This window comes from Ursus arctos, unplaced genomic scaffold (genome assembly GCF_023065955.2).
Source record: "Ursus arctos isolate Adak ecotype North America unplaced genomic scaffold, UrsArc2.0 scaffold_2, whole genome shotgun sequence".
In the NCBI taxonomy this organism is placed as follows: Eukaryota; Metazoa; Chordata; class Mammalia; order Carnivora; family Ursidae; genus Ursus; species Ursus arctos.
The window spans coordinates 66,660,976-66,688,904 of NW_026622874.1; the positions used below are offsets into that span (position 1 = coordinate 66,660,976).

The 27,929-nt window shown below is 66.9% G+C and overlaps 1 protein-coding gene across 1 annotated transcript; it reads left to right on the plus strand.

Annotated features, from left to right (window-relative positions):
* Positions 1-1,114: 1,114 nt before the first annotated feature.
* CACNA1H (calcium voltage-gated channel subunit alpha1 H) lies at positions 1,115-27,846 on the plus strand. Its single transcript, XM_057315422.1, has 33 exons — positions 1,115-1,221; positions 1,324-1,457; positions 1,839-1,936; positions 3,939-4,098; positions 4,809-5,127; positions 5,251-5,343; positions 6,345-7,137; positions 8,202-8,644; positions 10,095-10,246; positions 10,842-11,027; positions 11,643-11,760; positions 11,971-12,126; positions 12,312-12,402; positions 12,540-12,748; positions 13,924-14,334; positions 14,762-14,862; positions 14,974-15,097; positions 15,189-15,257; positions 15,361-15,545; positions 15,645-15,771; positions 15,927-16,052; positions 16,204-16,293; positions 16,480-16,672; positions 17,175-17,192; positions 18,537-18,688; positions 19,321-19,430; positions 19,558-19,691; positions 19,901-19,971; positions 21,126-21,204; positions 22,152-22,273; positions 22,356-22,773; positions 22,876-23,039; positions 23,571-27,846. The coding sequence occupies exons 1-33, from the start codon at positions 1,129-1,131 to the stop codon at positions 24,576-24,578; spliced, it is 6,747 nt and encodes a 2,248-aa protein (XP_057171405.1). The 5' UTR covers positions 1,115-1,128; the 3' UTR covers positions 24,579-27,846.
* The last annotated feature ends 83 nt before the right edge of the window (positions 27,847-27,929 follow it).

The window sequence follows — 27,929 nt, forward strand, 5'->3', positions numbered from 1 at the left end:
CCCTTGTCTCTGAGCCTGTTCGCCTTCCAGGCCTCACCCGCACCCTGACCACAGCCCCAGATTCTGGGGCTCCTGCCTGTTCTGCAGCCCAGGCAGCCCCACAGAAAGCCCACCTCACAGGTGGGCACGGGTCCAGGGATCCTGACGTGGGGATGGCGTGTGGGGTGCACAGAATGCCCCCAAGCCTTCCAGGCTGTGAGGGGTACCTATCGGCATCCACAGGGTCTGCATGGAGCCCCAGCTGCCCCACGCAGCCTGGCCCTTCTTCATGCCTGACCCAGCCGGCCCAGCACAGAGCTCCCCGAGTCCCTAGTGAACCAAGCAGGGTGTGGACATGAGGTGCACCCCTTTGCAGAGACCGCCACCCTGGGCCGGGCCGCCATGTACCCTGCATGGAGCCCCGGCGCCACCTGGTGGCTGCTCCCGGGAGGTCCGAGGTGGGCTCTGGTCCCCATACCAGGGACCCTGAGGCACAGTGTGTGGGACTGCAGCGCTCCCTGCCGAGCCGGCTCCCGGGGCTCCCACCCCACCAGACACCCTCTCGCCAGCCGGAGATGCCTGGACGGGGCCGTTACCATGGACAGCTTCCGCTCTGGCACTGGGAGGCTGGGGAGGGGCGAGGATGGGTCCTCCTGGGTCCCTACTGGTATGGGTGCTCAGGAGGGCTGCGGGTCCCCACGCCCAGCTGCTGAGCCGATCGGAAGTTCTCGTCCCTCATCCCGGTAGCTGTGGTCGGGGCACCCTCGTTCTGCTGGAGTCACGTGGGGGTTAGCGCGGGGCCATCCTCACAGTCCCTCACACTGCGTGCGCGTCTGTGGCACATGCTGGAGCCCAGCTGGATGGAGCCCGTGAGATGGCTCCTTGGGTGTCCGACCTCAGCTTGGGGCACCAGTGTTGGGGGGAGCCTGGCAGAGGGGCATGGGCTGTCCTCCAGCCCCTGTCTGGGGGCCCGCGCGGGGGCACGCGGACGCTGCACACAGCGGCCAGGGTCGCAGCTCTGCCTCTTCAGGCCCAGCTGACCGGGTGCTGGGGGTGGGTCCCGGGCTGCCGCTCCCCCGCACCCGTGTCTCAGCCTCCAGTGTTGACCCTTAACTCGGCGCCCGCCGCACGTGGTTCGAGCACATCAGCATGCTGGTCATCATGCTCAACTGTGTGACCCTGGGCATGTTCCGGCCCTGCGAGGACGTCGGGTGTCAGTCGGAGCGCTGCAGCATCCTGGAGGTGGGCCCGGGCGCGGCCGGGGCAGCGGATGGCCTGCTGGCCGTGGCCAGCCCCTGGGGGACCGGCCGGCAGGACTGGCTCTCAGGCCCTGTCTCCTGCCAGGCCTTCGACGACTTCATCTTCGCCTTCTTCGCGGTGGAGATGATTGTCAAGATGATTGCCCTGGGGCTCTTTGGGCAGAGGTGCTACCTGGGTGACACGTGGAACAGGCTGGATTTCTTTATCGTCATGGCGGGGTATGAACCCCTGGCCCCCAGCGCCGGGGCTGGCCCGGGAGACCCTCGTACCCGCAGTGGCAGCTATCTGACCAAGCCTGGCCGGGAGCCCTGCCCCCCTCAGGGAGAGGAACGGGGGTGCACTCGGCAGGGGTCCGCTGGAACCAACGTTGGGAAGCGGCTGGGGTGGGGGGCCGGTGCCGCCTCTGCGGGGGAACGGGACACCGCCCCGCAGTGGTGGGGGTGGCGGGACAGACACAGATGGCCCGTGAGCGGGGAGGGGCCCCAGGGGTTCCCCAGGGAGGCCCGCAGACCTGGCCTCCCGGCCTTGGCTGGCAAAGTGCCCTGGAGAAGGCCGGTGCCCGGCCCCTGAGCTTCTCCACGCCTCCGCCCCTCCCCCAGCATGATGGAGTACTCGCTGGACGGACACAGCGTGAGCCTCTCGGCCATCCGGACGGTGCGTGTGCTGCGGCCCCTCCGCGCCATCAACCGTGTGCCCAGTGAGTGATCTCTGCCCCAGGATGTGTCCTGCCGGCCCTACGGAGAGCTCTCCGGACTCCCCAGCCCAGACCCCAGCCCTGGGGGAGGGGGGCAGGCCTGCTGCCACTCACCACGGGCCCCTGCAGATTGGCCACTTCTTTTCCGGAGAGCACACAGCAAAGCCAGACCACGTTGGGGTGTGACAGGCAGGCTGTGCGGGGTCTGGGCTCCCCCACGCCCCGTGCGCTGGGCTAACCTCAGACTCCCCATCTACACAGCATTTGGGGGGAACACGGGGGGCTGCACGGGCCCTGGGGCTTCATTGTCTGACAGATGCTGGGGAACCTCAGGCCCTAACTCTTCCAGAGGGATCTGATGCTTCCGGGAAGCCTAGAGAAGCTTCCGGAAAGTCCCGTGGCTGCGTGTTTGGAGAGCGGCCTGTCCTCACACGGGGGTTGGTTTAGGATTTTTCCATCGTCAGAGTATTCACTGCTGTTAGTTTTCCTGGGCAGGAGGGCAGTGCCCGTGGTACCTCCTAAGGGCCGCGTCCACGTGTGTGCACGGGTTTGCATGTACCGCGTGTCGATACCACGTACGTGTGCGCACAGCCTCCCCAGCCACTGGGCCCGAGTCCTGGTGTCCTCAGCACCAGGCCCGAGCAGTCAGCGCTCATCCCACGGCTCCCCCTAAGAAGTTGCACACCGTTAGGGACGGGTACTTCTTCCCTGGGCTTGTCAGCCCCACCAGAGGGCGGGTGTCATGGAGGTGTGCTGTGCTGTGGGACCCCTGGGCCTTTTTTCCATCTGCCCACCTGGCTCTGTGCTCAGGGGTCAGACGGGCCTCAGATGCTGTGTGAGCCTGGGGAAGTTACCGAGCCTCTCTGAGCCTCCATTTTCCCACCTGTCACAGCCGCTCATTAGTGGTACCTCAGAGAGGCCGCGTGAGGTGAGGTGGTGTGTGCGGCTCCCAGCGGTGCCCGGTCCCCACCGCACACACTGCCTGCCCACCTGGGCCCACCTGTGAGCGCAGTGTGGTGGCAACGCAGCCCATCTCCATAGATGTTCACTTTTCAGCCTAAATGTCTGCAGTGGCCCGCATTGCCGCCAGCAGCCTGGCCTCCTCTGGGGACACCCGCCATCCCAAACAGGGAGTCTGCCCTGGACAGGCCTGAATGTTCCTTGTAAGGAACCCCAAATGGTCACATTTAGGGTCGCATCTCCCTGGATGCCTGGGGCTCACTCTGACCCCTGGGTCGTGTCTGACCCTTTGAGCCAGCCGATATCTGTCCCGGGCAAGGGTTTCCTGATCCGTGCATTCCTCATGAATCTTCCTCTTGGCCATTTCTGACACTTCAGTGCCGCTCCTGGCTGTGGCTCGCCCCCTGTGACCCCAGGGGCCTGTTCTGCCATTTGCCCGGGGCACTGCTCCCAGAGGCCTCGGCACCTGCCCCCTACCCCCTGGCCCAGCGTGCAGTTTGCTGCCTTAGCCCTGCTCTTGCTTGTTTGGGGAAAGGAGGCATCCTTGCTGAGGTCTGGGAGGGGATAGGCCCAGGTCAGTGGGGGCCACATAGGGCTTGGCTGACCCACTCCCACATTAATTTGCGTTCATCCAGCCCCCAGGCACAGGGCTTCAAAAGTGTTTCTCAGAAAACCGCCCCCTTCCTGGGGGTCCCTCCCTCCAGTGCAGGGCTCTCCAGTGTGATTCATGCAGGGCATGGGGAGAAATGCTCCCTGAACCCCCACCCCAAAGCCTGAGCTCCTGGCGGGCCCTGAGGCTGGGGCTGTTGGACTCCACCAGCCCAGAGACCTTCTAGGCCCACAGTCTTGCTCTCCTTTATGTAGGTCGGGTCCACAGGCGTCACTGGCCCTCAGGGCCTGCCGAATGTGTGGGGACCCAATGCAGGTCCCCCCAGAGTTGCTGATAGCCAGAACACGGGAGGGCTCAGGGCCCACCAGTGGGGTGGGGGGCTAGAGGAGGCCCTGGGAGGGCTCCGCTGCGCTGACTTCTTCCCCGGCCCTGCAGGCATGCGGATCTTGGTCACGTTGCTGCTGGACACGTTGCCCATGCTGGGGAATGTTCTCCTGCTCTGCTTCTTCGTCTTCTTCATCTTCGGCATCGTGGGCGTACAGCTGTGGGCCGGCCTGCTTCGTAACCGCTGCTTCCTGGACAGCACCTTTGCCAGGTGCGGGGGAGTGGGGCGGGGCGGGGGGGGGACACCTAAGGGGTCTTGCGGCCTGCGTGTCCTCACCAGGCTCCACCCCTCCAGCCCCGCCCCTAGGTGCTCCGCCCCCATCAGACTCCTCCCCTCCAACCCAGCCCCTAGCTGCTCTGCCCCCAGCTGGTCTGCCTCCAGGAGGCTCCTCCCCTCCGCCCCCACCCCCACCAGGCTCCACCCCTCCAGCCCAGCCCCTAGATGCTCCGCCCCCAGCTGGCTTCTCCCCTCCAGCACCCCCACCCCAGATGCTCTGTCCCCAGCCCGCTCTTCACTTCCAGCCCCACCCCCACCAGGCTTCTCCCCTCGCCCCCACCAGGCTCCACCCCTCTAGCCTAGCCCGTAGATGCTCCGCCCCCAGCTGGCTCTTCCCCTCCAGCACCCCCACCCCAGATGCTCCGCCCCCACCAGGCTCCTCTCCTCCGGCCCCACCCCCGCCGGCTTCTCTTCTTCCCGCCCTACTTCTGGGGACACACCCGTCTTAGAATATTCCTAGCTGGGGATCTGTCTTGGGTCTGTTCCGTTTCTCATCTTTGTTTTGATGTGTGCTTTTGTCTCTCTTTCTGTGAATGTCCACTTCACTGTCTCTGTCCACCCGTCTTTCTCCTTGTGTTCCTCTGTCCCAACCCTGTATCTCACACTTTCTTTGTTTCTCCGGTCTGCCGCCCGGCCGCCCACAGAAATAACAACCTCACCTTCCTGCGGCCGTACTACCAGACGGAGGAGGGCGAGGAGAACCCCTTCATCTGCTCCTCGCGCCGAGACAACGGCATGCAGAAGTGCTCGCACATCCCCAGCCGCCGGGAGCTGCGCGTGGAGTGCACGCTGGGCTGGGAGGCTTACGGGCAGCCGCAGGCTGACGGCGCAGTAGGCGCCGCCCGCAACGCCTGCATCAACTGGAACCAGTATTACAATGTGTGCCGCTCGGGCGGCTCCAACCCCCACAACGGCGCCATCAGCTTCGACAACATCGGCTACGCCTGGATCGCCATTTTCCAGGTGGGTCCCGGGCCTCCGGCTGAGGGCTCGGGGCACTGCGTGCGCAGGGGAGCGGGGGGCGCGGGCGAGGAGGCCCCTGTGCCCTCCCGGGGCCGTCGTGTGTGCAGCCGCCTGCCCCCCCAGGTGATCACGCTGGAGGGCTGGGTGGATATAATGTACTACGTCATGGATGCCCATTCTTTCTACAACTTCATCTACTTCATCCTGCTCATCATCGTGAGTGTGGGCGCCGGGCCAGTCCCGGGGGCTGGGTGGGGCGTTCACGGCCACCAGTGCTTGTGGGTGGAGGTGCGCTGACGGCGCAACAGCCCGCCGCAGACCCCGAGCGTCCCTGTCGGTGGGCGTCGTCCTGCCCCCCCCGACACCACATCGTCCCAGCCTCCGCTGCTGGCTGAGCTGCAGTGCTGAGCAGCAGAGAGCCAGGGCTGCCCGTGGGGGGCAGGGGGTGGAGCCAGGCCCCTAGCGGGAGGTAGGTGGGGGGAGCCCACCTCCAGGAGGCCTCGGGCAGCACCCCAGGCCCTCCGACGGCCCAGCCCCCCCCCCAGTGTTCCCGGGCCTGCAGACACAGCCGTCCTCGGAACAGGTTGCTCCAAAGGCACGGCTCTCTCTAGTGTAGGTGTCCCCACCAGGCACAGCCCTCCACAGTGCACGTAGGCCTCCAGACACGGGGGTGTCACGGGCAGGGTCTGCGTGGACCCTGCTGTGAACAGAGACAGGCGGGCGTCCTGCCTCCTCGTCTCTGACCACAGCACGGAGCAGAGCAGTGTGCTGTGTGGTGACCCCGCTTGGAGGAAATGAAGCTGAGGGGTTTGGGAAGGTCTGCCCTGCAAGGAGGGGGTGAGCCATACAGATGATGGAGGCGGGTCTTCCCGCAACCCCCGCCCCACGTGACCCCACCCGTCCCCACGTGGGCCGTCCAGATGGACAGGGAGCACTTGCTCCGAGCCGCCCGGGGCGGGTGCTGGGGCTCGGCGTCGCGGGGATCCCACCGTCATGGGGTGCCCACACCAGCTGCACTCCTGGCTGTGTCCGTGGCCCCGAGAGCAGGCAGCACGTAGGAGGGCTCAGTGCTCCCTCGGGGAGGTGGTCACTGACGTGTAGAAGCCGCCCCCCGCCCCGGCTGCCTGCCCTACCCAACCCTGACAGCCCGCGCCCCTCTTCCCTGCCTCCCCGGTCGCGGCCGGCCGCAGGAGGTCACCGCTGCCCGCCCGCCGCAGGTGGGCTCCTTCTTCATGATCAACCTGTGCCTGGTGGTGATCGCCACGCAGTTCTCGGAGACCAAGCAGCGCGAGAACCAGCTCATGCGGGAGCAGCGCGCGCGCTACCTGTCCAACGACAGCACGCTGGCCAGCTTCTCGGAGCCGGGCAGCTGCTACGAGGAGCTGCTCAAGTACATGGGCCACATCTGCCGCAAGGTCAAGAGGCGGAGCCTGCGCCTCTACGCGCGCTGGCAGAGCCGTTGGCGCAAGAAGGTGGACCCCAGCGGCGCCCTGCACGGCCAGGGCCCCGGGCGCCGGCCGAGGCGGGCGGGGAGGCACGCCGCCTCCGTCCACCACCTGGTCTACCACCACCACCACCACCACCACCACCACTACCATTTCAGCCATGGCAGCCCGCGCCGGCCCGGCCCCGAGCCCGGGCCTGGGGACACCAGGCTGGTGCGGGCCGGGACCTTGCCCTCGCCACCCTTGCCAGGCCGTGAGCCCCCTGATGCCGAGTCGGTGCACAGCGTGTACCACGCAGACTGCCACGTGGAGGGGCCGCAGGAGAGGGCCCGGGTGGCACACACCGCGGCCGCGGCTGCCGCCAGCCTCAAACTGGCCACGGGGCTGGGTGCCATGAACTACCCCACCATCCTGCCCTCGTCCGCAGGGGGCAGCAAAGGCGGCACCAGCCCCGGGCCCAAGGGGAAGCGGGCCAGCGGGCCTCCAGGCGCCGGAGAGCACAGCCCCCTGAGCCTGAGGGGCGCTGACCCCTACGAAAAGATCCAGCATTTGGTCGGGGAACACGGTAAGAACCCTGCCCCCACCCGTGGAGAGGAGGTGGGACCTGGGCTGGGTGAGCCATGAAGAAACAGGACTCTTGGGATGTCTTTGCCGCCTGTGTGTTCCCCAGGGAGGCCCTGGGTACTTTGATGAGCCCAGCTTTTTCCTGTCTCCTTTTGGGCCCCATAAGAAGGGAGTGGGAGGGGCCCGGGCATCTTGGGCTCTGGCGGTGCCAGCCCGGAGAGAGGGCTTTGGGGCTCCTTTCACCCTCTAGCAAGCCCCAAGCAGCCCCAGTGCAAGGGCAACCCACGCCTCTGCCAGCTAGGACACGAGAATTCTAAGACCAACGAGCCCCGTGATCTCTAGGCTTGTGTCCCGTTGCCCCACCTGGCCCTGAGAGAGACTACACGGCCACGTCTGTGACTGGCTACTTTGGTGGACTGGCTGGTCCCCTTTCTAGGTGGGGATGCTGGGGCAGGAGGTGGGGAGAGTAAAACTGAGGTCACAGAGCCCCTGAGGGTCTGGAAAGGGCCAGGGTGTTCCCCGATGTACTCATGGTCCCTCCCAGCTGGGACTCAGCTGCACCCCCTCAGACAGGCAGTCAGGGACGCCGGGTCCCACGCAGACCGTGAGGCCTTCCCAGCTGCTGTGTGCAGGGGCGCGGGCCATGGCGTGTCTGGGGTGTGTGTGAGCCGGCACACCATGAGTGTGCACGTCCAGCCCGGCCTGCTCCGTAGGGCCCTGGAGCTGTGGCGCGCTGAGGCCACGGCGTGCTGTTGGTGTGAGACACGCCTCTGGCTCCAGAGACTGCGCACGAGAGAACGGTGTATGGTGGTTCCTGGGTGATTTTTGTGTCTCTCTCGTGTCAGAGCGATGATGGTTCAAACACATGGGATCAGGTAGAACGTCGAAGTTAGTTCCACCTGTCGAACGTGGGTACGAGAAAGGGGCTCGCGTTCCATGTCCGGGGATGGCGCAGCTGCTGGCAGATGACGTGTGTCTGCCCCGCGTGTGCGGCGAGCACCGTTTACCCCACGGGAGCCTCCGCTGGGCTGTGGCCTGACCCCGCCTGTGCCCTTCTCCCTGCAGGACTGGGCCGGGCCCCCAGCCGCCTGTCGGGCCTGAGCGTGCCCTGCCCCCTTCCCAGCCCCCAGGCGGGCACGCTGACCTGCGAGCTGAAGAACTGTCCGTATTGCGCCAGCGCCCTGGACGACCCCGACTTCGAGCTCAGCGACTCCGAGAGCGGAGGCTCGGAAGGCAACGCGGTGTATGAGTTCACACAGGACGTGCGGCACGGGGACCGCCGCGACACCATGCGGTCCCCCCCGGCGGCAGACACGGCAGGCCAGGGCGGTGCACGGCCACGGGCGCAGCGGCGGGCGGCCCCGGGCGAGCAGGGTGGGCTCGGCCACGTCTGGGCCACCTTCAGTGGCAAGCTGTGCCGGATCGTGGACAGCAAGTACTTCAACCGCGGCATCATGGTGGCCATCCTCACCAACACGCTGAGCATGGGCGTCGAGTACCATGAGCAGGTGAGGGTGGGGGCGGGGCCAGCACGACCCTCGGGGAGCCCGTCCTCCCGTGGGGCCCCGCTGATGGGCTCCTGGGGGGTGGGGCCAGGGGCGGGGTCGGAGTGCATGCGGTCTGCCGCGGGAGGATTTTGTACGTCACTCAGCAGATGCTCGAGTCTCCTTCTTGGGCTGGTGTCTGTCAGGTAGTGAACACAGACACACGCCGTGCTTCCCGTGGGAAGGCTCTTCCCCCATGTGGGGTCCGAGGCGGCCAGCAGGGATCTAGAGGCAGCAGGGGCCGAGGGCATCCACCAGGCCTCCCAGTGGCGCTTCTGAGGGTGGGATGCCCCTGGCTTAACTCTTACAGAGGAGGCTTCCTTTACAAGAGCCAGGACCACTGGTCGTGTCCACTGGATGCTCCTTGGTGGCCACAAAAGGCTGGAGTGGGGAGTGGCCTCCAGGAGGAGGCAGTGGTGTCGTGTCCGGTCCCCCAGCAGCCGTGGAAGCTGTCGACTGTGCACACGGGGCCTCCCCGGCCCCTGCCCTGGACTGGGACCACAGCAGGGAGGGCAGCAGCCAGATTTGGCAAGGAGAGGGGTCCTCTCCAGGGACCAGGCCAGCTCACTTTTGGTGACCAAATGGGAGTTTTTTGTGTCCCACTCTTGGTGCTTTTCTGGCCGATAAGCAATTTTTTTATTCTTAAAGAATCGGGGGAAAATCCGAGCAGTGGTAGCCTCAGCAGACCCTGTGTGGGGAGTCTTTTTCTCGGGGGGGAGCCCGGGCAGGGACATGGGGAGGCTTCAGGGGAGTCCCTGGTGAGGAAGAGCTGCCGCACACATACACACGTGTGCACGCACACACGTTCTCATGTACTGTCACGTACGTGTGCATACGTGAAAAGCTTGCCAACGCAGGTGCGCACGTGCTGGCATGCGTGCGCGTGGACAGGAACACGTGTGCACACAGCAGGTCACATGTTGGCAAGCGCTCGGGTGTGCACACGCATGGGGAAATGTTACACTAGCATGGGTGTGCACACGTGCAGACACACACGGGTGAGTCAGCATGTCCCCAGTAAGAAATCCCCTGGAACCTCTGCCACCAGGAAGGGGCGGGTGAGGCCAGCAGGGATCAGAGGCGGCACCTGGGCCGTCTGCACCCCGGGCTCCCCCGTGCCCACCCTGGAATCCGGGAGCAAATGCTCCAGGCCCAGTTCCCGTGGCTTGCAGTGGCCGCGGTGCTCAGACGTGCTGCTGGGCGAGTCTGGCAGGGCCGGGGAGCCGGGGACAGCCAGGGCGGGAGCGCCGGGCGGGCTGTGGTCCGTCTCCTCCAGACGGCAGCCGGTTAGGTCGCTTCTGAATGGCTGCCTCCGTGTAGCCTTACCTGCTCTTGGATTCCCCGGGGCAGTGAGCCCGCGTCCCTGGCGGGGTGGAGCCGCAGGGGGCACTGACGGCCTCCCCGCCGCCCGCAGCCAGACGAGCTGACCAGCGCCCTGGAGATCAGCAACATCGTGTTCACCAGCATGTTTGCCCTGGAGATGCTGTTGAAGCTGCTGGCCTGTGGCCCGCTGGGCTACATCCGCAACCCCTACAACATCTTCGACGGCATCATCGTGGTCATCAGGTGGTCCACCGTCTCCCGCGGGGCCTGGGGGGCTCCAGGGTCAGGCCGACGCCCCCCAGAGAGCTGAGCCCCAGTCAGAGACAGGCTGTCACTGGGACCCGGTCCCTCCCCTCTCCCAGCTACTTGCAGTCCACTGCATCTCAGAAGTTTCTAGAACACAGGGGAGCTGTTCCCTGCAGGAACAGAGTAGGCACCCAGTCACTGGCTGGAGGTCGCTTAGGCCTCAGCCCCTGCGAGGAAGGCCAGCTCGCCTCTGGGGTGTCTGCTGTGGCCAAATCAACACAGGAAGGAATAGGAGAATCTGGGGTCACTGTCCCCGGGGAGGAAGCAGGGCCCTCGGAGTCCGCCCACCCCCCCAGGCAGGGAGGAGGGTAGGCACAGCCATCCCCAAAAGGCACAGGGAAGGCCAGAGCCCGCATTCCGGCAGCTTCTGGGGGACAGTGGTTAACTGGGAGGCTTTGGCGGTACCGCCTTGGTCCTCAGCCCCCTGGGTGCCTGGACATGGCCACGGGGTCGAGGCGGGCCGCGGTGGCTCCGGCCGCACCCCCGCTTTGGGAGGAGGACAGCCCCTGCTGACGCCCGGCCCGGCCTGCAGCGTCTGGGAGATCATCGGGCAGGCGGACGGCGGGCTGTCGGTGCTGCGGACCTTCCGGCTGCTGCGGGTGCTGAAGCTGGTGCGTTTCATGCCTGCGCTCCGCCGCCAGCTCGTGGTGCTCATGAAGACCATGGACAACGTGGCCACCTTCTGCATGCTGCTCATGCTCTTCATCTTCATCTTCAGGTGGGCGCAGCTGCTGCCTGCCCTCGGGCAGAGGAGGGCCCCTCCCGCTGCCCGCCCCGTCCTCCGGGGCTGGGGTCGTGGGCCCCCAGGCGTCTGCAGAGGCTGCAGCTCGGACGGCCCCGTGCTCGCGTCACTGGCTGGCACCGTCCGCACTCCGGGCCAGGTGCCAGGACTCCAGGCCGGTCTCCGCCCTGCAGGCTTACAGCTGAATGGGGAGATGGGACGGGCCCCCAGATGGATGGGTCAGGGACGGTGCCCCGAGGAGAACAGAGAAGGGGTGGGGGCAGCCAGGCCCGGGTCCACAGCTTCAGCTGGAATGTGCCGAGTGCCTGCTGGTAGCCAGCCTGGCCTGGGGTCAAGCCTCAAGGATGGGGCAGAGGACGGCCCAGGGAAGCCGAGTGACACAGGCACCCCGGGTCCCTCCCACCCCAGCCTCAGTCTTGCCACCGACCGTTTGGAAAGCTGGGCCGTGGGCGGCAGGACCAGACCCCGTAAACCGGAAGGCTGCGGTCCGGGCCAGTGGGGAAGCCATGGTAGAGCTGTCTGTGGGAGGTGACCTGCTGCCCGCTTCCCCGCACCCCTCCCCGAATTCACGCACCCCTGACCTGTCCTCAGCATCCTGGGCATGCACCTGTTTGGCTGCAAGTTCAGCCTGACGACAGACACCGGAGACACGGTCCCCGACAGGAAGAATTTTGACTCCTTGCTGTGGGCCATCGTCACCGTGTTCCAGGTACAGCCTGGCAGGCATCCCCCGATGGGCATGGCGGTCCCTGGAGAACCACCGTCCTGCTCCAAGAAGCCCCAGAGTGTGTGCCTCGGCCTGTCTGAGGCCAATGCGGTGGAGAGGCCGTGAGGCAGAGCCCCTGCCCCGCCCCGGGCTGGCCGGCACCCCCTCTCCCCCGGTCTGGGGCACACTCTGCCTCACGGCCCGTCTCCCCAGATCCTCACCCAGGAGGACTGGAATGTCGTGCTCTACAACGGCATGGCCTCCACCTCATCCTGGGCCGCCCTCTACTTCGTGGCGCTGATGACCTTCGGCAACTACGTGCTCTTCAACCTGCTGGTGGCCATCCTGGTGGAGGGCTTCCAGGCAGAGGTGAGAGATGGGGTCCCGCCCAGACTGCCACACGGAGGGTGGGTTCCTCCATCCTGCAGCCACCGCCCCTGCCCCTGGCGGTAACTTCGAGGCCGAGCCTCCCTGGGGAGGCTGCCGGGGGCCTGGGTACAGATGGCTCCCGCCTGGGGGAGCCTCAAGCGTGTCTCCTGCCCTGCGGGGCACAGGGGGATGCCACCAGATCCGACACGGACGAAGACAAGGCATCCACGCGCTTGGAGGAGGATTTTGACAAGTTCCGAGATCTCCGGGCCACAGGTGAGCGAGGCCGTGGGGCTGGCGGTGGCACTGACCGCCCCGCCTTGGGACAGCTGGGACTCCCGTGGGGAGGTTCCGGGCCAGCGGATTCCCTTCCCCGAAGCCATGCAGGTGCAGCCTCCCCCTTCTGCCTCCAGAAATGAAGATGTACTCACTGGCGGTGACGCCCAACGGGCACCTGGAGGGCCGAGGCAGCCTGCCCCCTCCCCTCATCATGCGCACAGCGGCCACGCCCATGCCCACCCCCAAGAGCTCCCCACACCTGGACCCGGCCCCGGGCCTCCTGGACTCACGGCGTGGCAGCAGCAGCTCTGTGGACCCCCAGCTGGGCGACCAGAAGTCGCTGGTAAGAATCCTTCCCTGCACCGGCCTCAGGGCACCTCACTTTCCCGGGTACTTGTGGCCTCTCCAAGGACGAGTGTGGGTTCTGCACGCTCCCCAGTCACACCACACACATCCCCGTCCCCAAGTGCAGGAGACAGCGCTCTGGGTTTCCGTAAGCGGAGTTGGGAGCAGCTGCTCTTGCAGGAGAAGCTTAAGTAGAGCAGACGTGGGAGCGCGTGGCCCCTGCCTCTCCAGCGGAACGTCAGGCAGGGGGTCTGTCTTCCAAATGGAAATAAAAGGTAAAAGCTGGCAGAGCACAGAGCGTACATCAAAGGAGAAACAGAAGGGACGGCGGAAAGGTGACCCACGACAGAAGCCGGGCGGGCGTCCCACAAAGCGGGAGCCACGGGGCTTTCCGCGCGGACCCGGGAGATGCTGCTTGCAGGGCAGGGCAGCTCTGCACAAGGGGGGTTGGCTTGGGGAGGGGGGGTGTCCCCATGGCATGGCCCGCGGCCACTTCCGAAAGCGGGGACAGTGGGCCGAGTGGGAGAAGCTCACCGCTGAGGGGAAGCTGGGGTGGGCGGGGGGTGCAGACAGGGACGCGGGGCGCCGTGTGTCTGTACCAGAGAAGCCACGGCCGAGCAGTGTGGCAACCAGATGCATCCAGGCCGGCTTCTGGGGACCGAGGGGGGACGGGCAGTGTAGCGGGGGGAAGCCCAGCCATGCTGGCCCCAAAAGGCCGAGTGAGTGACAGCCTAGAGAACGAGGCCACAGAGACAAATCGCTCTCCTGAGACAGCAGCTCGGTTTGTCTTTGCCAGTGCTAGACGCTGCCAGTTAGGACCTGAGCCGCTAGACTGGGGTCTGAGGACGCCTGGCCCGAGCCTGCCCCAGGCTTGTGGATAAGCACCCGTGTCTGCCCTCCAGCCCACAGTGGCCATGGGTGACCGGCCGCAGCCCAGCTCGGCCCTCGGACACTCGCTGCCTGCGTCTCTAACTTGCTGGGGACGGGCTTGGTGCCCCAGGCGCGCCGCAGAAGTGCCCTGTCGCTGGCCGCTCCCTAGTAGGCTTGTCTGCCCAGTGAAGGAGGTGTCCCATGCACATGCCGCCCACGGTGTCCACAGCCATGCCACTGGTCAGGAAGGGCACCTGGGGGCCCTTGGGGGCTGGCTCTGCTCACTCCTCACCCCCCACACAGTCCAGCCTCCGAAGCTCGCCGTGTGCCCACTGGGGCCCCAACAGTGCCTGGAGCAGCCGGCGCTCAAGCTGGAACAGCCTGGGCCGCGCACCCAGCCTCAAGCGGCGGAGCCAGTGCGGGGAGCGTGAGTCTCTGCTGTCCGGGGAGGGCAAGGGTAGCACGGACGAGGAGGCGGAGGACGGCAGGCCCGGGTCAGGGGCCTCGCCGGGGCCACGCCCGGTCCCACTGCGGCGTGCCGAGTCCCTGGACCACCGTGGCGCCCTGGACCTGCGTCCCCCGCGGCCGGCCGCCCTGCTGCCGGCCAAGTTCCATGACTGCAACGGGCAGGTGCTGGCCCTGCCCCCCGAGTTCTTCTTGCGCATCGACAGCCACAAGGAGGACCTGGCCGAGTTTGACGACGACGTGGAGGATGTGAGTGCAGGCCCATCCCTGGGCCTCCTTCCTGGCGTGGACTCGGCCCCCATAGCAGAACCGGAGGCAGGGACTGGGGCCATGTCATGTGTGGGGTCTCCTGCATCCCTTGCCGGGGGCAGGGGCAGCAGGACAGGCTGAGCCACAGGCCACGTGGCCCTAGCTCATCCACGGGGAGTGCCGAAGCCAGTTAGCCCCAGGGTGGACCCAGCCTCTGGCCGGGGGAGCTCCTCAGTGGAGAGGAGAGCAGGACAGGGCAGCTCTGCACAAGGGGGGTTGGCTTGGGGAGGGGGGGTGTCCCCATGGACTCCCAGAATGAGTCTTTGTCAGTGCCAGGGTGGGGAGGCTGAGGCTGGGACGGCTGGGAGTCCCAGGGCTGGGTGGCCCGGAGGGGCCCTGAGGACCTGCACCGACCCTCCCTCCTCAGAGTTGCTGTCTGCGGCTGCGCAAGGTGCTGGAACCCTACAAGCCCGCGTGGTGTCGCAGCCGCGAGCCCTGGGCCCTGTACCTCTTCTCTCCACAGAACAGGTGAGGGGCACCCCGGGCAGGGAGCGGGCCTGCATGGGGCCGACTCCGCCCTCCGAGCCCCTGCGTTCAGCGCCGGTGGTCAGTGTCCCCGCGCCCCACCCCGCCGTCCAGGTTCCGGGTCTCCTGCCGGAAGGTCATTGCTCACAAGATGTTCGATCATGTGGTCCTGGTCTTCATCTTCCTCAACTGTATCACCATCGCACTGGAGAGGCCCGACATCGACCCGGGCAGCACCGTGAGGCGCCCTTTCGCCCCGGGGCGGGGGTCGGGGCGTGGGGGCGGGTCAAGGGGCGCGGCCGGCCCCTCCCACCGCCCTGTGCTTGCAGGAGCGCGTCTTCCTCAGCGTGTCCAACTACATCTTCACGGCGATCTTCGTGGCCGAGATGATGGTGAAGGTAACGGCAGGCCCGGGAGCAGCCCCGTCCCACCCGGCAGCCCCTACCTCCTGTGTCTGCCCCACCCCCACCCATCTGGGCTCCTCCCCTCTGCGCCTCCCAGGTGGTGGCTCTGGGCCTGGTCTCTGGCGATCACGCCTACCTGCAGAGCAGCTGGAATGTGCTGGACGGGCTGCTGGTCCTGGTGTCCCTGGTCGACATCGTCGTTGCCATGGCCTCAGCCGGGGGCGCCAAGATCCTGGGCATCCTGCGCGTGCTGCGGCTGCTGCGGACGCTGCGGCCCCTGCGGTGGGCGGGGCGGGGCGGGGTCGTGCAGGGGCGGGGCGGCGGAGGTGGGGCCTGGGCGGCCGGGCTGGGATCAGGGACGTGCCTGTGCTCCGCGTCCAGGGTCATCAGCCGCGCTCCGGGCCTCAAGTTGGTGGTGGAGACCCTGATCTCGTCGCTCAGGCCCATCGGGAACATCGTCCTCATTTGCTGCGCCTTCTTCATCATCTTCGGCATCCTGGGGGTGCAGGTGCGCGCCCCGCTTGCCCGCCGGTGTCCCGGCCGCCGCCCGGTGGTCTGCGGTCCGCAGCAGTCCGGCAGCCCGGAGAGGGTCGTGCGGGGACGGGTCTGGTGGGCCGGGGGCACAGCCCCGGGCCCGCGGGGTGACCTCCGCACCCTGGTCAGCTTTTCAAAGGGAAGTTTTATTACTGCGAAGGCGCCGACACCAGGAACATCTCCACCAAGGCCGAGTGCCGGGCGGCGCACTACCGCTGGGTGCGGCGCAAGTACAACTTCGACAACCTGGGCCAGGTGGGCGTGGCGGGGGAGGGGGCGGGCGGGCCAGCTGGCGCCCCTCCTCTGGGGAAACGGGAACCCGGTCTTCAGCGGGGGTCGTGCGGGCCCCCGGGTGCCTCTCGGTGGACGGAGCCGTTGGGTGACCGGCCGTGTTCTGACCCTGCAGGCGCTCATGTCCCTGTTCGTGCTGTCATCCAAGGACGGCTGGGTGAACATCATGTACGATGGGCTGGACGCCGTGGGCGTAGACCAGCAGGTACGGGGGTGGGGGCAGCCCCGGCCCCCCGCGGGGACCCACCGTGCCCTGCGCGCAGGACGTCTCAAGGGACCTCTGCCCAAGAGGCTGTTGCGGCCTCAGAATCTCCAGCCGGGCTCCGAGCCCGGAGCGCAGCGTTCTTGGAAGAGGCGGGGCGGGGACCCACGTGTCGCTTGTGTGCCGCAGCCCGTGCCCAACCACAACCCCTGGATGCTGCTGTACTTCATCTCCTTCCTGCTCATCGTCAGCTTCTTCGTGCTCAACATGTTTGTGGGCGTGGTGGTGGAGAATTTCCACAAGTGCCGGCAGCACCAGGAGGCCGAGGAGGCGCGGCGACGCGAGGAGAAGCGGCAGCGCAGGCTGGAGCGAAAACGCAGGAGTAAGGCGCTCCTGGTGGCGGCGGTGGCGGGCGGCCCCTTCCACCTGCGCGAGCCATGCCTGTGGGACCCGGGCGGCAGCCCAGAGGCATCTGGCCCGGGTCTCCCTCGCCCGCGGGTGTGGTGGGCGTCCAGGCAGCACCTCCGTGTGCGGCGGGGTGGAGTCCCCTGCCTCCAGCCCGTCCCAGGCGGCCTGCACAGGGGCCGGGCCTCCCGAGGAGGGGCCAGGACAGGGGAGGGCCGCGTGGCAGGAGGTGGGGGTCTCCTCCCAAGCAGCACAGGACGCGAACGAGATCCCCAGTTTTCACCGCCCACCGCTGTAGGGTCAGGTTCACCCCCGTGAGAGTTCTCAGGCCTCGGGAAGAGCAAGCAAAACCGTCAGAGTTAGACAGGGCTCCTTCCAGGAGGGGGCGTGCCAAGCGTCCCCACCCACCCTGCCCCGCGTGGGAGTGTTCTTGCCCCACCCCACCGAGGCCAGCTCAGATCATCTCCTTGTCTTTCCAGGCACTTTCCCCAGCCCAGGTATCTGCCCCACCCCCGCCCTGCATGTCTTAGCCCCCCGCTTCTGCCAGCCAGCGCATGGGGTTGTGGGCTGGCCAGGCCTCGGTTCCTCTGTGGCTGCCGTGGGGCGGGGTGGACGTTGCAGGCTGGTGCCAGGCCTGCTGGGGTCCCTTGCCGGGTGGGCACGGGTTGGCTGGGGGCGGGGGGCACCAGGCGTCTGTGGGAGGGGAGAGGATTTGCTGGCTCCCCTGCCAGGTGTCAGTGCTGCTGCCTCCAAGCTCGGGTGTGTCCCTCTGCCTGGCTGCGTGCATGGCGGCTGCGTGCATGGCTGCTGCGTTCTGGGACACCTCGTTTGTGGCTGCTCTGCGTCCTCAGCTCTGGCCTGACTGCCGCTTTGGCTTTACGAGCTGAGCCAAGCTCTCTAGTGACTGCACGCTAGCACAGGGGCATGAGGGTCCCAGGGAGGGGTCGGTTCCCATCAGCCCCTGCCCTCCCAGGCCCTGGGCCATCCATCCGGGGCAGCCATAGCTCTTGCCACCCTGGGCACTGCTTACGTGGGCTTCTGTGGCCCAGGCGTTTTCCTGTGTCCAGTGGTGGTAGCTGTGCCTTCACCCAGTGCTCAGTGGACTTTCACAAGCTCTAGAGGGGTTACTGCAGACAGAACGTTTAGTGCAGGAAGAACTGTTGGGGGGCACAGAAGCTCTCTGGGTCATGGCCATCAGTGTCAGTTGGATGGAGGTCCGGCAGAGCCCCGACGATGGGCAGTGGCCACTGGCTCCTTGGAGGACAAGGAGGGGAGACACTGTGGGCTTGGTGACCGGGGGCAGCTCATGTCCAGACTGAGATGGAGCAGGGGGAGTGCCCGCCTGCCCTGTGACCGCTGGGGCTAGGGACAGGACTGGTCCTGCCCCCAGGAAGGCCCCCATCTGCTCCGTTTTCATCATCAAGGTGTCTGCACCCTGACGTGAGCCCGGGACAGTGGACCACAAGGGCCAGCTTGGGTGGGTCAGGATGGGGACCGAGCAGAGCCCAGGTGGTTCTCAGCTGCCTGGCCTATGCTTAGACCTGCCCTGGGGTCAGGGCCCCCAGGAGATCAGATGGCGATCTGCTCCTACGACCTGCCCCCACCCCCCAGCCTGTGGTTCCAGCCAGCAGTAGGAGCTGGACTCACAGGGAGCTGCCTCCCCCCCACTTCCTGGGAGAAATTCTTTCCTCCAGGCTCCGGCGAACACCCCGTGTCTGAGCCCAGGGCCCTCCCCCAGCAGTCCCCATGCTGCAGCCTCCCGGCAGACGAACAGGGACATCCCAGTGCCCCCAGGGCACAGGCAGCCCCCGCCCCAGCTCACGGACCCCCTCTCCCTGCAGAGGCCCAGCGCCGGCCCTACTACGCAGACTACTCGCCCACCCGCCGCTCCATCCACTCACTGTGCACCAGCCACTACCTGGACCTCTTCATCACCTTTATCATCGGCCTCAACGTCATCACCATGTCCATGGAGCACTATAACCAGCCCAAGGTGGGGCTCAGCGCCCAGGATGCCCGCCCAGCCTGCCTCCAGGACGGGCTACGGGGACACAAGCTCCGGGGGGCCCTAGGTGGGGTCTGGCACTCCGCGGGGTGGCCCGGATCAGAGCTGGGGGATCCCGGGTCTGCGGCCTGGTCCAAGCCTTCACTGGGGTTTACGGGGTACGTGGAGGTGCGGTTTGAGCAAAGCAACCTTTTTTTTTTAAAACGGGTGGAACTCCCAGGGCTCCCTGGCCTGGAGAGCCCTCCCCACAGTGGTTCAGTCTGGAAACCCTGGCGGCGGGAACATCCGTGCGTTCAGCTGCCCAGGAGCAAGCTGGGCTGGAGGCGGGCAGGTGGAAGGTGGTTCGCGTTGTATCTTGCTCCCCTTGTATCTGCACACCCACCGTGTTTTGGAGAAGGGACGCCCTTGTCCCCCCGCAGAGGAAGGGAGTGGTTTCAGCCGGGTCTGGTGTGGCCCCCCCCCCGGGCTGTGGGTGGGGGTCAGGTGCCCCCCACTGAGGGCTCAGAGCACCACCAGGTACCCCCAGGCCGCTCCTTGCAGGCCTGGCACGGCGCCGCGTGCAGCAGGGAGGCGGGGCGGGCGCTGCGGGCGGCCCCCGCAGCTTGATGGTCTGCTCGCAGTCGCTGGACGAGGCGCTCAAGTACTGTAACTACGTGTTCACCGTCGTCTTCGTCTTCGAGGCTGCGCTGAAGCTGGTGGCTTTTGGGTTCCGGAGGTTCTTCAGGGACAGGTGCGCGGGGCGGACGCGGGGCGCGGAGGACCCTCGGGGTGGGGTGGGTGAGCGCCGCAGCTCTCCTCCCCCGGGGCGGGCCTGCGTGGGGCGTGCCCGGGGCGCTCAGCCCGCCTGCCACCCCCAGGTGGAACCAGCTGGACCTGGCCATCGTGCTGCTGTCCATCATGGGCATCACGCTGGAGGAGATCGAGATGAACGCGGCCTTGCCCATCAACCCCACCATCATCCGCATCATGCGTGTGCTCCGCATCGCCCGCGGTAGGCGCCCGCCCGTCTTTCCCCGCTGCCGCCGGGCTCCAGGGCCCAGGCCCAGTACCCTGCCTCCGTGCACCCTGCAGCGTCCGCCTGGGGACCGTGTGGGGGGCGGGGGGGTAAGGGTTGGGGGTGGCCCAGGGTTTCCCCCAGCAAGGGAGGGTCGGTCCGGCCCAGGGCCACGCGCCCTACTGATGCTCGGCTCCTGGCTCTAGTCCTGAAGCTGCTCAAGATGGCCACAGGCATGCGGGCTCTGCTGGACACGGTGGTACAGGCCCTGCCCCAGGTAGGTCAGCAGCCCCGGCCCCGTCTGGCGTCACTGCCCCAAGGGCACGTTACGGACGCCCCCAGGACCACAGGACGCGGGAGGGCCTCCCTCGGTCAGTCGCTGGCTTGCGTCCGCCTCGGTCTGCACAGAGCGCGGCAGTCAGCCCGCGTGTGCGGGGAGTAACTCACCTGCACGGGTAGACAGAGGGCCGCGCGCTTCCCGGGCCTCCGCTCCTCTGGGGAAGACTGGAGACCGGTGCCCCGCCCCCCCCGTCTGGTTCTGGATGCGGTGGGCAGAGGACATGGCCCCGATGGGTTTATCGGACTTCAGGGGACCCCGTGTTGGCCGCGGGTCCCGCTCCTCTTTGGAGCCGACTCAGGCCCCACAGCCTCACTTCCTGCACTTACGGCCCGACCCTGACTGTCTGTGGCCTCTTCAGCTGAGAGAGACTCACGGTCCCGTTTATGCCGTGCCCAGTCCCTCTGTCAACCCGCCCTGCCATCTGTCCGTCCACCCACCTTTGTGTCCATCTGTCTGTACATCCAGCCCTGCTAGCCAGTCATCTGTCCCCCATCCAGCCACTCGCTCACCCCCATGCACCTAACACCTTCCCCCCTTCACCAGCCCCCACCCATGCCCTCAGTGGCCCCTTCAGCCCATGTCTGTGGGAGCGACAGGAAGGGAGGAGTAGGGGGACAGGTGCTGGAGAGGCTGGGGCACCCCGCCGAGTGCAGCAAGAGGATGGGCTGGCAAGAGCCACGAGCAGGCAGGGGTCCAGGGGTCTGTCTGCTCAGCTGGTCCCCCGTGGGGTCCTGAGGCTGGAGACAGGCCCCGTGCAGGGTCCGCTGGTGCCCACAGGAGGCCCCTGGGGCTCTGAAGAGCAGAGGAGCTGTAGGCAGCGGGGTCTGTGGCCCAGGGTGCAGGGCGGGTATGAGCAGCTGAGCGGGGACAGAGGTAGGGGGGCTTTGGGTGTCAGGCGGAACAGGAGTCCTTGGGGGTCACAGAGCTCCAGCGCCGGGAGGGATGGGTCCAGAACAGGGCTCCGAGGCAATGTCTGGGAGCCTGGCCGGGAATGTGGGTGAGGGCAGCGAGGTGGGGCGCCAGGCGCAAAGTGCCCAGCGGGTGGGGGCTGAGGCGGCCCCTGACCTCATTCTGCTTCTTTCCTCGTGTAGGTAGGGAACCTCGGCCTACTTTTCATGCTCCTGTTTTTTATCTATGCTGCCCTGGGGGTGGAGCTGTTCGGGAGGCTCGGTGAGTGTGCACAGCTTCGCCCACAAGCGTGAGGCCCTCGGGTCGCCGGGCAGGCCGACTCAGGGCCACTGGCCTCCTGCCACATCCTCCCCTGGCCCCAGCCCCGTCAGCCCTCCACTGCCCACGCCCAGCACGGACAGCAGACGCACACAGGAGCGTCTGCACACGTGCACACACACGCACATACGAGGGCTCACGCCCCAGCCGGGAGCACAGAGCCACGTGTGAGCACGCCATATGCACCCACGAACACATGCCCGAGGCTCCCTGAGCGTCATGTGCTCCCCAGGGTACAGATACTGCCGTCTGTTCCCCTAATTGTCGTGAAGGGTTTCCCTCACCCCCAGGCCTGAGGCTCTGGGCCGGCAGCACATGGGGCTTCCTGTGATAGCCCAGTCCCGGTGGCATCTCCTGAACCCCTGGTCTAACTGAACAGCCCCCGGGCCTGGCCGGGCCAGGAGGTGGCCAACGTGGCCGTCCCAGCTCAGGTCTGCCCGCATGGGGTCCTGGGACTCGGCAGCTGGTGGGTGCCCCAGACCCAATGAATTCTGGGCTGGCCCGTCATCCACAGTGCCTCCCACCCCAAGGCATCTCTGTCCTGCTGCTGAGGCCCGAGGGCGTGCTGACCCTGCAGACAGGCCTGGGGAGCATGGGTGCCATCAGCTGGGCCTGAGCCAGAGCCAGAGCCAGCTACCGCAGGGGGCTCGGCCTGTGTACCCACGGAGACGGTGTCCGGCGGGGAAGCTCCAGGTCTGAGGCCAGGGCCCCAGGCCAGGCCCAAAGGCAGCCTCCACAGCTCCTGTCCCCACCCCACCCCACCTCACCTTGGAAGGACGTGGTCTGCACAGAGGGCAGGGCCCAGAGCGGGTCGGTGTGGTCCCTGGGGCCCCGGGCGTACACCGCCGCTGCCGCACACACAGCTGACGGGGCTAGGGTCTCCCTGGCAGAGTGCAGTGAGGACAACCCCTGTGAGGGCCTGAGTCGGCACGCCACCTTCTCCAACTTCGGCATGGCCTTTCTCACGCTGTTCCGCGTGTCCACGGGGGACAACTGGAACGGGATCATGAAGGTACCAGCCAAGCGCGGTGGGCGCCCCTGCGGGCGGGGAGGCGGGTGCTGGGCCGCCCCTCAGCCGCCGGCCCGCCCCTCAGGACACGCTGCGGGAGTGCGCCCGCGAGGACAAGCACTGCCTCAGCTATCTGCCGGCCATCTCGCCCATCTACTTCGTCACCTTCGTGCTGGTGGCCCAGTTCGTGCTGGTCAACGTGGTGGTGGCTGTGCTCATGAAGCACCTGGAAGAGAGCAACAAGGAGGCACGCGAGGACGCCGAGCTGGACGCCGAGCTGGAGCTGGAGGTGCCGCGGGGGCCGCCCGCCTGCCCCCGGCCCGCGGCCCCGCGCAGCCCAGACGCCCCCGGCCTCCTGGTCGTGCGCAAGGTGTCCGTGTCCAGGATGCTGTCCCTGCCCAACGACAGTTACATGTTCCGGCCCGTGGCGCCCGCCTCGGCCCCGCACCCCCACCCGCTGCGGGAAGCAGACGTGGAGCCGGGCTCCGGCGCGGCCGCTGCCGGTAAGGCCCCTCGAGGCGGCCCGGGGACACGGGCGGGCAGGCTGGGCGCCAGGGCCTCAGGCAGGGTGGTGGCGGCTGCAGGCGCTTGCTTTCCTGCCCCAGACCCAGCGACCTCGGCGCACTCCCCACCTGTGGAGCCCTGCACCTCTCTCCAGGTCTCGGCGGCGGCCACGGTCTCCCCGGCCAGGGACAGCGACACACTCCATGCCCTGTCCCCTCGGGGCACGGCCCGCTCCCCCATCCTCAGCCGCCTGCTCTGCAGACAGGTAGGAGAAGCTGCCCCAGGCCTGGGGGTTCCTCCGTGGTTCCCTCCCATCCAAAGTGTGAGGGACAGGGACCCCGGAGAAGGGAGAGTGAGCGCGTCCCTGGAGCCTGAGGCAAGGTTCAGGGCCCTGGGGACCACATCTTCTCAGGCAGCGCCCCAAGCCTCGCCTGTACCCACAGACTACCTTCCAGCCCCACAGCCTCGGACCCTCTGCCCCCCACCCCCTGTCCTTGGGGTGGTGGTGGGCAGGGTGGGGCTCTGCCCACAGGAGTTCAGGACCCCAGCCCTGTCCTCACGGTCCCACCAGCACAACCGGGGCCGGTGGGGAGCACCCGCATGCCGGCTGGTCCCCAGCAGTGTATTCGGCATGGGTGGCCCCCAGCCACATCTCAGCCTGATCCCTGATCGCTAGTCTCGGGGGTCATAAGCCCAATCTGGGGCTTCTCTGGGGAGCCCGGTTTCTGCATCTCTGCCTGCCGACAGGGCTATGCGTGGCCTCGTTCCTCATCGGCTCCCGTGCCCTTCCTTGCAGGAGGCCATGCTCACCGACTCGCTGGAAGGACACGTTGACAGCCCCAGGGACAGTGGCCCAGGCTGGGGGGAGCCTGGCGGAAAGACCCCCGTGAGGCAGGTGTCCCTGGGGGCCTCCATACGGTCCCCACCCCGGTCCCCGCGGCCCAGCAGCATCCGCACCCGCAAGCACACTTTTGGGCAGCGCTGCGACTCCAGCAGGCCCCCGGCCCCCGGAGGGGAGGAGGCCGAGACCCCAGATCCTGCCGACGAGGAGGTCAGCCATATCACCAGCTCGGCCCGAAGCCCCTCAGCCTCGCCCGCTGCCCGAGGAGTGGGAGGCGGTGAACCAGACCTGCGTAGGCTGTACAGCGTGGACTCCCAGGGCTTCCTGGACCAGCCCAACCAGACAGATGAGCAGAGGCGGTCCTCCGGGGAGCAGGGGGGCGGGGATGGCCACCCGGAGGCCAGGGAGGTGAAGGCTCGGGCCCCGGAGGCCGAGCCAGCCTTGGGGGCACGCAGGAAGAAGAAGATGAGCCCGCCCTGCATCTCCGTAGACCCCCCAGTGGAGGACGAGGGCACGGCCCGGCCCCCGGCGGCCGAGGGCAGCAGCACCACTCTGCGGCGGCGAACCCCGTCCTGTGAGGCCACGCCACACAGGGACTCCCTGGAGCCCATGGAGGGGGCAGGGGTGGACCCTGCCGCCAAGGGGGAGCGTCGGGCCCAGGCCCTCTGCCGTGCAGAACACCTGACCGTCCCCAACTTTGCCTTTGAGCCGCTGGATGCGGGGGGCCCTGGTGGAGACCTGTTTTTGGACGGTGGCCACGGTGTGGCCCCAGAACCCAGAGCTTCCTTTTCGGGGGCTGCGGCACCTCCTGAACCCCACAAAACAGAGCCTCCCGTGCCCCCCAATGATCCCCCAGAGAAGGGACGGGGGCTGCACCTCAAAGTTCTCCAGACCCCCCCAAAGAAAGTGGGGTCTCCCCCAGCCACCCCCACCCCAGATGACAGCGTAGACAGGCCTGTGTAGCTCAGGGCATGTCGCCACACAGGTGTTAGCAGTGGGGTTGGGCTGCCCCCAGCGGGGTGGTGGCCCCGGGCAGAGCTGTGCGTAGATCCCAGCGCAGGCCCCACGAGGCCGTCCGCCTGGGGAGGGAAGCAGGCGCTGGGTCTGGGCAAAGCAGAATCAGGAGGAGCCCCCCGCCTGCGAGCCTGCATCCCGTGGGTTCAGGTTTGGGTTTTTCCGAGTTTCACAACCGTGGTCTAAGGCCTTGCCGGTGCCCGGTCGGGGGTCCCCTGACAGCCGCTGTGTCCCCGTGACAAAGATCAGGAAACAACCAGAAGGAGGCAGTCTGAGGCTGCCCAGCAGAGCCCCGTTCTCACGCCCACTTTTCTAGGGAACACGTGCTTGGGGCCACCTGTGCCCTCCCGGGTGGCAGCTTGGTCCCCGAGGCCGCCACAGCCACGCTGACTCAGTCTGAGTGCTCACCTGTCCGTCCCCACTCCTTGTCACCGTCTCCCCAGCTCCCCTCCTGGGCCCACACCCCACCATTCTGCCCTCGGGTGTTCCAGACACACCCGCGTCGCGGGGGCTGTGGGGTCCGTGCAATAAAGCCCCCACCGCTGCCGGCGGCCCCGCCTGGGCCCCGGGTTGAGAGGTGTCCGCCGATGCCCTTGCGTTTCGTGGACCTTTCTTTTATAAATTCAGGTTAAATGTTGCAATAATCCGATACAGGAAATTTGGCTTCTTAAGGAAAGGGGAAGTGGGGGTGGGGGGCAAAGCAAAGCAGAATAAATATTAACTTATTTAAGAAACACATTGGATTACCACCGGCAGGATCCGTACCCACCACGTGGGAGTGTGGCTAGCCGGTTGCCTTGCCGGGAGTGGGGCTGAGTGTTGCGGACCTGCAGCCGGCTCCAGCTCCCACAGAGGCTCGGCCTGTCCCCTCTGGTGGCGGAGGGTGGAGCCCAGTTCACAGGTCACCATTCACACTCTGGGAAAGCACAAGGCAAGTTTTTGCCAGGGCTCCCGGCGCGAATGGGTGCTGGGGGGCAGAGCGGGTGCCCTCTGCCTGGGGTTGTGCAAGTTGTCCGCTCAGCCCTCTCCCTGCCCTGCAGGCTCTGGCCCTGACCTCTGACCCGTCCAGTGCCCTGCTGGGCTCTCGGGGTCCAGGGCTCCTGTGAGGCATGAGAAGAAGTACAGACAGGGCCGGACAGGGTAGGACTTGGGATCCCTCGAGAGTCCCGCCGGCGACGGCTGTGACCTTGCTGGCTGACAGCTGAGCCCAGTGCAGACCAGCTCCAGGGTGGGGTCCAGGTCCTTCCAGCCACACAGCAAAGCAGGAGCCCACTGTGGCCCACCACAGCTGCCTCTGGGGTGGTCTGGGTGGTGGGAGGCCCCACCTGGCTGAGGCCAGAGCTCCTCTGCTCTGACCCCAGTGGGCACGGCAAACACCAAGGCCCACGGGGTCTCTCTCTCGTCTCAGCCCCTAGGTTCACCCCAATCTCGGCCCACAGCTTCCCTGGGGCCAGGGTGTCTGGCTGAGAAGCCCCAGCTCCGGGACTGATAGGAAAAGTGATACTAGCCAGAGGCCCACAGAGTTGGCAGACGCCCCCTGCCCTCTCCCCAGCCACTCACTGGGTCCCCACCAGGCTCAGCCCGCTGAGTAGGTGGCCAGTGTCCCAGGCCCGTGATGTCTGCATTCTGCAGGGTTGGGGGGCTGCCCTGAGCCCTGCATGTGCTCGGCCGGGGTGGGGCAGAGAGGGCCATACGCCTGCTGTGCGGGGGTGGGGGGTGCTGAGGGGCAGACGCTGCTTGCAGGCCCCACCTGCTCCTTCAGCGCACCCTGAAGCCGGGGGCTTCACCTCCCTTTGTCCCCCCATGCACGCTGTCACCTGGCAGTAAGTGGCCGGCTGTGGGGCGTCAGAATCAAGGTGCCCTGTGGGCAAATCCATGTTCTCTCCTTGTCCAGGCAGGGAAGCCGTCCCCAGAGTCCCTGTCCCCACACCCATCCCGGGTTCCCGTGGTCTCCACTACAGATCCATGGGCACAGTTCCCAGCTGCCTGGCTCAGGGCAGGCCCTTCCTAACGGTCCTCTGTGTGGCCAGGGCCTCATGACCCAGCGGATTAGGGGCCCTGGGAGGGGCCGGACTTGCCTGCACCCGCCCTGGCTCCCTGCCCAGCTCCAGGTCACAGGCCAGGTGGGCAGGGTCCCTCCGAGACCCTCTAGGTCAGTGATCCCCTTTTACGGGTGGGAGACCGAGGCACAGGGTGGTTGCCTGACGACCTTCCGGGATGTGGCTTCTTGGGGCACAGACTTGTCCCCCTCCTGCCCAGAGCTGAGGCTCAAAAGGCGAGTTGAGCATTTGTCCTGATGATGAAGGACAACAGTGGCGTCACCTCCATGTGCGGGGCCTGGGCTGAGCCCATGACAGCCCCACACCTGGAGGGTGGGCCTCGGGGAAGGGGGTACCTGCCCCTGTCAGCCTGGTTGGGGTGGCAGCAGGGTTAGGCCCAGGCCGCCCCTCCTGGGCCCAGGAAGCCCGATGTCCCCCAGTGTCAGGCCACAGGGCAGGTCTGGAGGAGCCCAGGCCCCCAACTCCTGAACCCCCAGTGTCATCCCTGGGTCCCTAAAAGCAGGACTTCAGGGCCCTCACCTGTCCTGAATCAACGCACCTTCCCTAGTGCGGACCCCTCTCCACACCTGTACCCACTCACTCAGCTCTCGAGGGGTGTCCTGTCCCAAGGTGCCCCCTCCCCTGGCCCTGGGGATGCCCTCCCAGCACGGCGGGGTCTCCTGTCGCCCAGTGAAGGTGGTGGCCCCTCCGAAGGACCCCCGCCAGCACCGTGGGAGGGTAGACCCCCTGGGGCCCCTTCGGGCTCAGCCTGCCCCTGTGGAGGAGCCTGACTTCCCTGATAACCGCCCCTGCTCGAGCAGGGCTGCGATCCTCAGCCCCCTGGGCCAGACAGGGAAAGCCACGGGTCCGAGGCCCCCTCCCCACGCCCCAGGTTGGGGCCCTCACCCCCATCTCAAGGAATTCTAGGGGCTTCCGGATCTCGCCCCTTGATCTCTCCTCTCACAACCTGCTCTTAAGAAAGTCTGTGGGGTTGCCTGGGGGGCACAGTCGGTTGAGCCCCCCACTCTTGGTGTCAGTTAGTGTCCTGATCTCAGGGTCATGAGATTGAGCTCCTCACTCAGCAGGGAGTCCGCTTGAGGGCCTCTCTGTCCCTCTGCCCCTCCCCCGCTCTTTCTCTCCCTCTCTCTCTCAAATAAATAAATCTTTAAAAAATAAAAGTCTGAGTGTACATATATGAGGCTGGCAATCAAGGGAGCGTGACCCCAAGGGTGTGAGATTGGGGGTGGGGCGGGAAAGGGGG